The sequence below is a fragment of the Pipistrellus hanaki genome, assembly GCF_964339955.1.
Source record: "Pipistrellus hanaki genome assembly, chromosome: 6".
Taxonomy (NCBI): domain Eukaryota; kingdom Metazoa; phylum Chordata; class Mammalia; order Chiroptera; family Vespertilionidae; genus Pipistrellus; species Pipistrellus hanaki.
The window spans coordinates 69361364-69373900 of NC_140508.1; the positions used below are offsets into that span (position 1 = coordinate 69361364).

Below are 12537 nucleotides of genomic sequence, written 5' to 3' on the forward strand. Positions count from 1 at the left end.
CTTTTTGGGGGGTACAATTGACAAATAAAATTGTAATATATTGGAAGTGTACAACATACTAGTAATGTTTTAATATACCTATACATTGTGAAATAACTCTCACAATCAAGTCACAATTACCTTTTTTAAATTGATTTGAAAGAGGGAAACATTGATTTGTTTCCACTTATTTATGCATTCATTGGTTGCTTCTTGTATGTGCCCTGACCAGGGATCGAACCCACAACCTTGGTGTATCAGGATGATGCTCTAACCAACTAAGCTACCCAGCCATTGCCTAATTGTTTAATTTCTTTTTACTTTTGGTGAAAACTTAAGATTTATTCTCTTAGCAAATTTCCAGTTTAAAATACACTCACCCTGCTGTACTTTAATTAGATCCTTAGAGTTTTTTCATCATAACTCTATTTTTCCTTTTCCCACTATACTTGCCTGGTTTTTATTTCTCAAGCTAAGAACTGTTGGTTTTGATGGTTTGCATCAAACTCCCCAATGCACATAGAAATGAAGACAATGAATAAAAGAACTGAGTTTAGGAAAGAAAATGAAGCACAAGAAGGGAAGGCTGGATCGGAGAGAGTGGATAAAATAGAAAGAGGAGAGGAGAAAATGAGGGGGGAGTGCAGAGGTTATAGGCACCTTCTGACTCGCAGGCCCTGGCAAGGTAGCTCAGTTGGTTAGAGCAGTGGTCGGCAAACTGCGGCTCTGTTGACTACTGAGTTTGCTGACCACTGGGATAGGGGCTTAATCACAAGGAACAACAACAGCCTGTAATTATTGGAATTGAGAGTCTAGGTCAGTAGTTGGCAAACTGAGCAGCAAACCGCTGCTCGAGAGCCAGTTTGCCTACCACTGGGTTATAGAGCATCATCCTGATACACCAAGGTGGTGGGTTCGATCCCTTAACGAAAGTGTGGCAATGCATAACTCATTCACTCCATCCTGCCTCACTCCCCTGAGCATCTTCTCATGCTTATCTCATGCCTTAGCCCAATTCAGTGTGCATATGTGTTGGCAATGTCCTACCATCACTATCTGCAGGGAAAAAGAGCAGTTCCCATGAGTCTTACTTCACACGATGCCACGTTGATCTTTCTTAAGAGGTGCTTGAGCCATTACTTAGTTCTCCAAAGCTTGGTTTCTGCATCAGTAAAATGGAAATAATAATACCAGCATTATGGTGTTTTTATGAAAACATAATGAAAAACCTTCTGCATGGTACTTGGAACATAGTAAGCTTTTTTTAAATGGCAATTGTTTTAAATTGTTTAAATAATAATTATTATTCTTATTATTATTCTTATCCAATAAAACATCAGATTTTCTTGTTTTATCTCAGAAAACGGTATACTGCCTTTCCCTTTCCCACCCTCTCTGAACTCAGCACTCCCGACTCTAAAAACTGAAAAATATGGAACTGTTAAAGCATGCAGACCTCCCTGGAATGCATCTTGATTCTCAATGCTCTGTCCTATACTTTTATTCTCACTCTCTTTTTCCCAGTTTTCCTCGTGGGGGTCACACTCCCAGAGGCTGAGATAGCCATTAGCCCATGAGAGAATCCTTCAGGTGCTGGGAGGCACACCAGCCACGGGTAAAGCACTGGATTTTCCGGAAGAGAGACGCTGTCTGACACATGAATGTTGAGTTTGTATATCCGGGTATTCTGGCTTCTACCACGTGAGGAGCCCATCGCTGCCTTCTCCCATCAGCACTGCTCCGCCTGGACATCTGTCCTGCTTTCCAGACTTTATGGGGCCACCCCCAGCCTTCGTAGCCTCTCCCTGGGCAGTTGCTCTGTAGGTGCTCCCATTGGAACTGGTGGCCTTTCGCTGAGAGTTGGTGCTGCTATGAAATAAAGCTACCTTTGAGTCTCACTGAATCCTGGCCTCCTTCTCCTAAACCAGCCCACGCGAAGAACCAGAATTCCTTTACTTGTGTAGGCGTCCATGGCCATGGACATTTTGATACCTTTTATCAAACCATTAAAAGGGCCTAAACCTTAAAAAGAAGCGGTAGGTTAGATAGCACTGCTTTGCTTAATCAGCTAATACATTCTGTCTCGTCACAGCCATGCACTGAGAAGCTAAATCTAACTCACTTGGAAAAAAATTGGAACCACTATCTTTTTGTTGTTGTTGTTAATCCTCACCCCAGGATATTTTTTCCATTGCTTTTTCAGAGAGAGAGTGGAAGTGGGGGAGAGAGTGGGGAGAAAGAAAGAAGACCGTTGATGTGAGGTAGACACTGGATTGATTTCCTCCCACATGCACCCCAACCTGGAGACAGAGAGCAACCCAGGTGCATGCGCTTGACCAGAAATGGAACCCGAGACCCTTTGGTGGTGCTCAGGCCAGTGCTCTAACCACTGAGCACACCAACAAGAATTGCGATCTTTAAAGTTTACTGATCTATTTTACTTTTATAAATGTTTGTGCATATATATTATGATCTCAATGTAATGAGATAAGTGGGGCTTAAAAGTTCAATTACAAAGTTTGGAGTTGTATTATTGCAAGATCAGTAAAAAAAAAAATAGTCTTCTAATTAGAGACTTTTTTTCACTTACTTTTTTTCATTTGTTAGATATGTAACAAGGAAAAAGAATAAACCTATGTGTGTGAACAGTGACATCTTACACTAAACCAAGAAAGCTCCAAAATATTGAAAAGCAGTCACTTCCTAACACCCTCCTTAAAAAGTTAAGAACTGGGCAATCCCAGCGGGAGGGCAGGGAAGACTTGCCCAGTGGCAAGGTCAGCCATAATTCTGCCTGAGCAAGAGGGCCTATACCCCAAATTATTGCTCTTGAGAAATACGGATGTAAGTACACACACACACACACACACACACACACATGCACACACATACACACACTTTCCCAAAGGCACCTCATATTAGATAGAAAAAACATGATTCTCTAAAAAGACTTGGGTCCCAATGCAGTGCTGGAGGCAGCAGTACAGACCACCCCTCCTTATGGCCGTCACCCTGGGGCCCTTGGGGTCCCTTTGATCAGGCTCTTCGGCAGGGTCCCCCGTTTTGATCATCTTCCAATTTTGATCATCTTCCTTCCAAGAGCTCCGCTCTCCCCATGCCAAGCAGCTCCCACCTTGCTCTGCCATCTTTCATGCCTTCCCAATAGGAAGGGGGAGAGGGGTGGGTTACCAGCTGCTCTTGAGCAGGAGCCATCCTCTGTAAGCCCAATGAAATCAAATGAAACAAACAAAACGGAACGTCCTTAAACGTCGGGCACACACACTTACCCCAGAACAGCAGGCTCCTTCCCCGTGGGAAAGTGCCACTGAGAGTACCTCTTCTCAGAAGGAAGGTGGTTTTCTCCTTTTCAATGGCATTTTCTATTTCTTAAAAGTTCACCTCATTAGATACCCATATTAAAGTATGCATATATGTCTGTATTCACATTCCCCAAAGAAGCAATTACCTTCTCCTTCAGCTCAAAGTAGATTTGATAGTGTGTCTTACAAGCTAGAGAAACGTATTATAAAGCAAAATAAAAATTACAACTTTAATGGACAGTTAAGTTCATGGTCAAATTCAACTAGTATCATATTTCCAGCTCAAACCTGGATGGGCATCAGAAACACCTATGGTACTTTTATCTTTATTGTTGAGAGTATTACAATTGCTCCTTCTCTTTTCTCCCCATGTCCCCAATCACCTGGTGTCCACCCCACCCTGGGCCCTTCTGCTGGGCTCCAACCCCTGATCCAGTGCACCCGCTGTTTGCGTTTTGATCCTTTCTCCAGGCTGGTGTGCTGGCAGCCACCGCCGACAGCAGATATTGTCCAGGGAAGATCAGGTCCACATCCAGCTGGTTGTTACACTGGAACAGTGTGCGCATGCCCCTGGCCCCCCCAAACCAGGCCCAGTTCCAAGAGGAGAAGATGACTCTCCAAGAAAAGGCAAAGGCAGAGAGGCATCACAGCCACTGATCTTAGAGGCAGCATCCTCTGCTTCCTCTCCATCAAGGACGAGGAAGTGGAAGCAAATGCCATTATGGGAAAGAGCGCGGAACACTTTTTATTCTACTGCCCAAGAAGACCAGGACTGGATGTAAATCTGAGGGAGTCACAGCAGAGGCCTCTTTCATGAGCAGCAATGGAGCGGGTGTTTCTGTGCCACCCGTAGATCAACCAGAGGAGGCGAGGCTCTAGGTGTGGCCTTCACTGCGCAGGTTCACTCCGGGAAGTGGGCGGCATTGGCGATCGCTGACCCAGCATCTCCTTGTCACGGGCCGGGAGCCACACGGGGAACAGAAAGCCAGGGCATGGCCTCGTCACGCTGCACACACAAGGTCTGCGAGTCCTAGCTGTTCGCTGAACTGCAGGCTCTAAAGCACCGCCGGCCTGTGTGTGAATCGGTGTGCGAGTTGTGTGATGGCATGTGTCTGGCGTGACATCCATCTGGGTGCTGGGATTATTTACTCACCATGGCCATTTCCAGGGTAGCAGTGTTTTAAAACAGGAGGATCCACCCAGAAGCAGACAGAGGCATCGCTCGGGGGAATCTGAGAGAGCTTGGACCTCCCTCCCCATTCTCCTGCTGGCCTGAGTCGCCAGCGTCTACCAACTGCGTTACCAGCTTCAGGAGGATCTTATTTGTATTGAACAGTGGCAGCTGGAACACGACGACTGGTGATTAGAATCCATGCTGGCTTCAGAATTTTAAAATTAAGAGCAAAAAATAGAAAGGACTCCATTTCTGGCTCGGCCAGAGAATACAGTGTGTGTTATGGCCGTGCTGCCTGCCTGAGTCTCAAGTTCCTCAGCTCTAAGCTGGGAAGAGTCTCTCCCCTTCCTCCTCGCGGGGCTCCAGGCAAACGCAGATTTGTACGTTATAGTCTGGGGAAACCCACAGAAATGTAAGATACCACTGGGGTAAGCTCCTCCCTTTAAAATGTCTCCTGTGCCATGTCAGAGAGATGTATGCTGTGAGTGATGGTGGGTTAGAGATGGGAAGGAAGTGGGAAGGAAGTGGCTCCAGGATGGGCTATTTCAACGTGAGCGTATTCTCCCTGTTCCAAAATACAGCTCACATTTATTCCAACAGCCCGTGACCTACATTTAGACTCGTTCTTTGTATCTCGCTGATTCCCACGCTGTTCTACTCTGTCGTTTCATCCCTCCCCCAAATGCAAGGGCAGAGAGGGGGACTCCCCTGTCTCGCTGGCAGCCCTGTTTTAACGATGAGGCTGGGGCCAAGTAACTTAGGGAGCCTCACCTCCTACCAGCTCATTATCGCCACGAGGGCCTCTGAGGGTCTCCTGCTCTGTGTGAAATGCTGTGGGGAGGCAAAGGCTCAGGCCCTCTCTGCTCTTCCCTGTGACCTGCCAATCATCGTGTGTGTGCTGTTGAATATGTCCCAAATCGCTCAAATCAGTCCTTTAGCTTAAAACGGAATATTGTCACTCCCTCATCACAGAAGTGTCCAGCTGACTGGACCAGTCCCTTAATCATGTAATCATGCCCTGTCCTGCCGGCCCAGTCTCTCCTGCACTTTCCTTTACTGTGACCGAAGTGCAGTAATCTTGACAGAATCTAAATCTGTGCACATCAATGCCTACTCACACCTTGGATGGCTCCCGGCACCCCTGAGCAAAGCTCTGACTGTCTGGACATGACCAAGGTTCTCTGGCTCCGATGCCTGCTCACCACTCCAGCATCTCCATGCGCACTGCACCCAGCAATGCCAAGCTAGCCCCGATCGCCAAGTGCACCCCACACACTTTTCAAAGTGCCATGCTTTTTCCCGAGTCCTTCCTTCACCCTTCTCTACCTGGAAAATTCCTATTCGGCCTTTAAAACTGACCAGAGTCACTTCTCCTTTGATGCCCTTTTCAGAGAAACTAGCACCCTCACCCTTGGAGCAGTCTTTTGCAAGTGGTTTCGTTCACTTTAGCCCCAAGGTAATCAAATTCTCTCGAAGTCACATACCTTTCTTGCCACTTCTACAGCTTTAATGACCTCGTTGTGCATTTGTTGTTTATATGCGTTTGGGTGTTCCCCGCCAGAGAGGAAGCACAGTGAGGGCGGGAGCTGTGACCTGATACTGTGTTATACCCAGAGCTTTGTTCAATGTCTGGAGTATAGAAGATATCAATAAAGGTTTGTTAAGCTCAGCATTGAGGACTATGAAGGCTCAGAGGAACAGCATAAACCCAGCCAATCACAGAATTAGGAGGGATTTCAGAGGAAGATACATCTAAATTGACACCTGAAGGGTAACTGCAAGTTACCTAAGCACAGGAAGGGGGCAACCAAATCAAAAATAAGTATAATAAATAGGATGGACAGAGACCCATATTGAGAAGGAGCAGGGTCCATGGAAAATTGGGCACAATGATCTGCTGTGCCCAAGAATCAAAGCATAATGGGATCAGTATAAATGTATAGGCGTATGTGTACATGAGAGATGAGGCTTTAATTTTTTAAAGTTTAATTAGATATAATTTTAAAAATCACCTCCATCAACCTGTAAAATCCTTAATATTTAGCCCAAGCCTTCTGCCAGACTAAAGAACATTTCCATTAACTTTTTCTCTTTCCTCAAGTAAAATTTTAATTTTTTTTTGTAGTTTTTTTCATTCTCTGTTTTAACTCCTAGGATTTTTTAAAGATAGTATGGTTATTTAAGTAGAGAGATGTGAACCTAACCACCTTACATGAAATTATGCACAGGAAAACAGTGGCAAGTTCCAAACACTCAACTTAGAGGTGAACATTTAGAAAATCACCTGTTTCTAAACGGAGGTTCTGGGCACACCAGGGACAATCTGCAGCAGAATGTGGTAAAAGGAATACTGGTCTCGGAGCCCGAACGCCTACGCCATTCACTTCACTAAGTTCACCAGACTCTCATTTGTTGAATGAGATGCATTATATCTGCTTGATCTTCTTCATAGGAATTCCCAAAATTAGAATCTCTATGCGTAAAAGTGTATCACCTAACAGACTGGATAGGATTGTATTTAGTCAGAACACAAGATCATTTTCTGCTGTAGATATTTTTTGTATTAGAAAATAAAAAGTCAAACAAAAATAGCAACATTATATATGCAGAAATATGCACAGCAATTTAAGTTAGTGAAAGTAAAACTATACTTTTGAAATACACAGTGTTAGTTTGTCTCTGTGTTTGTGGCATAACCGCGGCAAGTGTGTTTCTGTAGAAATGGCCGTTGGCCTCATTAGCAGGAGGATAATACCCACTGTACCCATTTTGTCTCGTAGAATGATTGAAGATAGTGGGAAAAGAGGAAATACCATGGCAGAAAGAAGACAGCTGTTTGCAGAGATGAGTAAGTACAGAACTTTAAAGGAAGCCCCTACAGTGTCCACTGAATATACATGAAATTATGTGACTTGGGTACTTTTATTTAAAATCCCAAATTTCTTGGCATAAAATGTAACTGGGAATTTTTGCCTTCTATAAGGGAAAAGTTAAATTAGTGAAATATCACAATGTGTTACTACACTCTGTATTTTATATGAAGGAAAAGTTTCATGGACCTAAGTGTATATATACACACACATACACAGCCCTTTGGAAACACTATTTAGTGTTGGCATTTAACAGTTCCACTAAACTTTAAAGTCTGGGTTCATCTGTCTATACTGTGTCAGTGTCCAGCATGTTATAGGCACTGATAACATTTGTGAAATGAATCATTGAATGTCTCATCTACTGAACGATGGCTTATGTTTCTATGGGAAAGAGGAATCCTGTGTGATTACTGGACCAAACTATACGCTGTCATTTAGACTTCATGCAGTAGGGAAGGATCTGTCCCAGTCTCTAAGAAGATGAAAAGTTAAAAAGAACCCACACGCCCAGCCAGCATGGCTCAGTAATTGAGCATCGATCTATGAATCAGGAGGTCATGGTTCAATTCCTGGTCAGGGCACATGCCTGGGTTTCGGGGTCAATCCTTGGTGTGGGGTGTGCAGAAGGAAGCCGGTCAGTGTTTCTCATCACTGATGTTTCTAACTCTCCCTTCATCTCTGAAATCAATTTAAAAAAAAAATTTTTTTTAAGAGCCCCCGAGGGCACCTGCTATAGAGGGAAACCAAGCCAAGACTGACTCAAGTGGAGAACCCATTAAATATAGGCCATTGGTATATATATATATATATATGTATATATATATATATATATATATATATATATATATATATATATATATATATATATATATATATATATATATATGGTTGTAGTCTGTAATGTCTCCCTTGTAGACCATGTTTCCTATTCATAAGGAAGAACCTGACATTGGGAGGAAAGCACACATCTCAAATGAAATGTTATAAAGAGAAAAGTACAATCCTCTTATTGTCTTTTTATCTCTTTTCTCCCCGCATAAGGAATGAGGATGAACAGAAGTGAGTGGTAAGCCTTTTTCCCTGAAAAGGCAGTAGACAAAAATTAAGTTTCTACTGAAGATTGGAACTGATTGTCAAGAATGAGGGTCACAGCAGATAAAAGAAAGTCCCGGATAATAAGATTCATATTTCCCTTTATCATTTCCCAATAATTGGGTGACACCAAGACAGTGTTGGAACTAACACAAAGGAAAGAAAATTAAAATTGATATGGGGAATCTCAGCTGTGCTCCTTGCTTTTTCCACTTTTAGAAACATGTCTGAAGTGCCTGTGAGTGTTTCTACCATGGCCTCCCAATTTGCTAGGCCATGTTTGGTACTATGTCTTCATTCTGGCATGGCTGGTCACCTGGACTTATGACCTTATTGGTACAAATCTAACAGGGCAAGGAACCTCACTACTGCCTGCCCATCTAAACAAAATATCAGGCAGCACAGATATCCTCTCATATCACAGGTTTTTAGACTAAAAAGGCAAGAGCCGGGTACATCATGGGCCAGTGTTTTGACACAAATTTTTTTAAAATTTAATATTTAACGACAAAAAACAACAACAACAGTAAAGTCTTAGGGGAAATGTTTAAATTTATTGTTACAGTACATGCTTTATTGGCAAAGACACTGTAAGAATTATAAATGTGTGATTATTTAATGATTTTTAAAATACCTTATTCCTGGTGCAGCACCTCGTACAGAAAAATGCATATGTCACACATACTTTTGAGTTAAAGTTGTCCAACTCAAAGAAAGATCAGCATAAGTTTTATAGCCAAAGAAAGAGTTCTAAATTTTTCAAGTTAGGGAGACTTAGGAATATTGTGCATTTATTTTCCAAATTGTAGCTTTATCTTTTATAGAAACTTCTTAGGGTTGTCATGTGCTTTATTAATCATATTCTGAGTTCTACTGATTAATGAGTGGTTTTAAAAGTCATACAAATATGCATCTTTCTTCCTTGAATATGCTAAATAATAGACTCAGATGTTGGCCCAAAACAGATAAACACCTCTGGTCTTAACAATCCATTAGTGAGCATCATGTTTATATCAACAAGTAGGACATGTCCACAATAAGTAGGATTCTGCCAGATAAAACAATTGGAGGAATTGATTTTGATAGGTAGACTATCATACAAACGAGAAAGGTTGTCTCACTGAGAATGTGTTTAATAGTTGAAAAATATGTGGGTCACCTCAGCTCTATAAGCAAGACACCAAAAAAAGACAACAAAAAAAACAAAACTATTATCAAAGAAAACTGATGAGATTGGAAAGTAACTACTTCTAATAATTCTGATGTCTAGAGAAGGAGCTAACAAAGATGAGGAACTTGGAAGTCTAGCCAAATAAGTATTATCTAGACATAATTTTTAAAAACAGCAAAAGAAAGTGCCTAAAAGATCTTTGTTTTGGAAATTACAATTGTCAAAGAAAAATTGCATGTGAAGGAGTTAAGAAAGCCAGGAAGAATTTATTTAAGACTGTTGCAACAAGGGAGAGAGCTTGAACTCAAATTCACTGGAAGGAATGGAGGGTTATTGAGGCCTGGGATGAGCTAATATAAAAGTACTAAAGGTTATTAATTTTAATTTTTTGTTTGTTTGTTAATCTTTACCCAATGATATTTTTCAGGAAGAGTGGAGGGGGGGAGACAGAGAAACAGTATCAGGACTATAACTGAGGTACCGGAATCAAACCCGGGACCCTTCAGTCTTTGAGCTAATGCTCTACCCACTGAGCCACACCTGCTAGGGCAGAAGTTGGTCAATTGTGTTTGCTAATTTTCACAATTAGGAAGTTGGGTTCCTCCCCTCTGGCAGGGATTGGGAGAGTTCCTTCAGTGATTACATTTCAAAGGGATGGCTCCCAGGTCCTTAGGAAGGATATTTCTGGGCTATACAACTGGCCAGAAACCAGGAGATTTATGTCTCAGTGGGGCAGATAAAGAATTTACAATGGAAAGTTTTCTACATAAAATGCTCTAAGAAAAGGGAGGTCAGAGGCCTAGAGTCAGGAAGAAGCCTGACTAACGTTTAGTCAAGCTTAGGGGAACGTTAAGGCATATCGGCTTTACAAAGGCCAAGAACAGAAAAATAACAATTAATAAGAAGAACAATTGATAAGAAATCCTGGCACTTTCAGGTGATTGCAGCACACGTGCATCAGACATCTACTCTGAGCTCATAACCACAGCAGAAAGTAGAAAGAAACAGCAAAGAAATGAAATTAAGAGTAATATGGACTCACAAAAACAGCAAAAAAGACTAGCCTTATGTATCAAAACCACAACAATAGTAACTCCATGGCCACCTCCTTGATTAAAGAAGTTCTGAGCAAGCTGCCCTTAAACCAAAATGCACCTTCAGAATAATGCCCTAATGATCAATTTAGCTAGTGCCTTAGACTAAAGCTGAAAAGACTGGCCTTTCCAGTCATTGAATAAGTTTGTCAGCTTAAACAAATTTATCAACCTGGATTTTAGCAGAATAAATAGTTTATTGGAATTTACTCACTTTCTCTGTTTTCCTGCTGTCAGAGCACATTTAAATATATATTTTATTGATTTTTTACAGAGAGGAAGGGAGAGGGATATAGAGTTAGAAACATCGTTGAGAAGAACATTGATCAGCTGCCTCCTGCATACTCCCCACTGGATATGTGCCTGCAACCAAGGTACATGCCCCTGACTGGAATCGAACCTGGGACCCTTAGAGTCCAAAGGCTGACGCTCTGGCCACTGAGCCAAACGGTTAGGGCTGTCACAGCACATTTACTTGTGAGCATATCCACTTCACTCACCATGAGCTCCTGCGTAGGGACAGACCCCAGACGTTTACCTTCAAATCCATTCACCTAGATGCTGAACCAATGTTGGTTTAAAAGCCTCCAGGACACAGGATAGGTGGGTTTTATTGAGAGGAAACTGATTGGAAAACATTCTTTCAGACCTTGGGAGGCTTCCTAACAAGAGAAAAAAAGGTCTTAGCCAGAAATCAAAGGGAGGTAACTGTAGGCACTCAGCAAGCGCTGCTGAATTGTCTGAAGGCTGTCTTTCTTCAGAATGCTCACCACTGTCAGCGGGTAAATAGTTGGAATGGAACCCAGAGCGTGTTTTTGCAATGCACACTGTGAGTTTTAGGAAAACTGACTTTAAAAATTCAGGAAAATGACATGAGTGTTGCTATACCATAGGCGACAGTGGATGCAATGACTATTTTTACTTACTTCTTTATCTCTCATGCTTTTCAACCTCTTCAAAATATTAGCACCGTGTTAGCACCATGGGTCATTATCCTGCAACTATTCTCTTTTATGTCACCACCACCCTTGTCCGGTCCTCCACTTTTTCTGACCACTCTACTTCTCTTTTCCTGTCTCTCTTAGTATCTTCCCAGCCATCTGAAGTCAGATTTTACCAAAATTTTGTTCTTGACCAATTTTTTTCATATACAATTTGATTTTCTGTCAAGGTTTCATCATTGTTGTTTCAGCTCTAAGTGTCCAAGAATTCCTTCAGAACCACCTCTCATAGTCTCAGGAACCAGTTTATTCAGAACAGCCAGCATATACACACAGCATCCCTTCCAGCCTTGCTTCCTCACAGTCAGAACTTATACTGATGGAGCAGCTTAAGGTGGGCTCACTATCAATTGCATTAATAGTGCCCATCACCAAAAAAAAGCCATGTCCCTGCCCAGGGTTCTGGTTTCCAGTATTTTCAAACTCATGTAGTCCTTGAACAACTACCAAACAGCTAGGCACTGTTCAAATCAGGAACAAAAGATAGTGGTAACCCCAGACATTTCAACATGGTAAGAACAAGGATTGCTCTATTGACTTTACTTCCTTATTCATTTATTCACATTCCATCTCTTTTTATAGAGGAATTAAGTCAGCTAATTTCCCTTTTCAATAAGGCTACTAGACTGTTAGCTCAGGAAAATATCACAGGCAAAAAATGGACCTTAATCTCAGCAAGGCACTAACAAAGTCTCAGTTGTGCATGTTCTGGAGATACATGAGCTGGGTCACCGTACAATTAGGAAGACGTACAGGTAGTGTTACGACCATGTCCAAAGGATAAGTAATAGGAAGTCACCCTGGAGGGTGTCCGCTAGATGTACCAGAAGACT

At 42.2% G+C, this 12537-nt stretch overlaps 1 protein-coding gene across 22 annotated transcripts in view; it reads left to right on the plus strand.

The window, feature by feature from the left end:
* Positions 1-12537, plus strand: part of DTNA (dystrobrevin alpha) — a gene marked incomplete at its 5' end in the record, with an annotated part of 293426 nt that overhangs the window by 175859 nt on the left and 105030 nt on the right. For 21 of the 22 annotated variants that reach the window (XR_014795374.1, XR_014795375.1, XM_084888339.1 and 18 more), the window contains one exon: positions 7254-7321. Coding sequence is in view for 20 of the 22 variants with exons in the window: in XM_084888339.1 (XP_084744465.1) it covers positions 7255-7321 (67 nt within the window). Of the gene's footprint in view, positions 1-7253; positions 7322-12537 lie in introns of those variants that run through there. The other variant, XM_084888346.1, reaches the window with a different exon arrangement.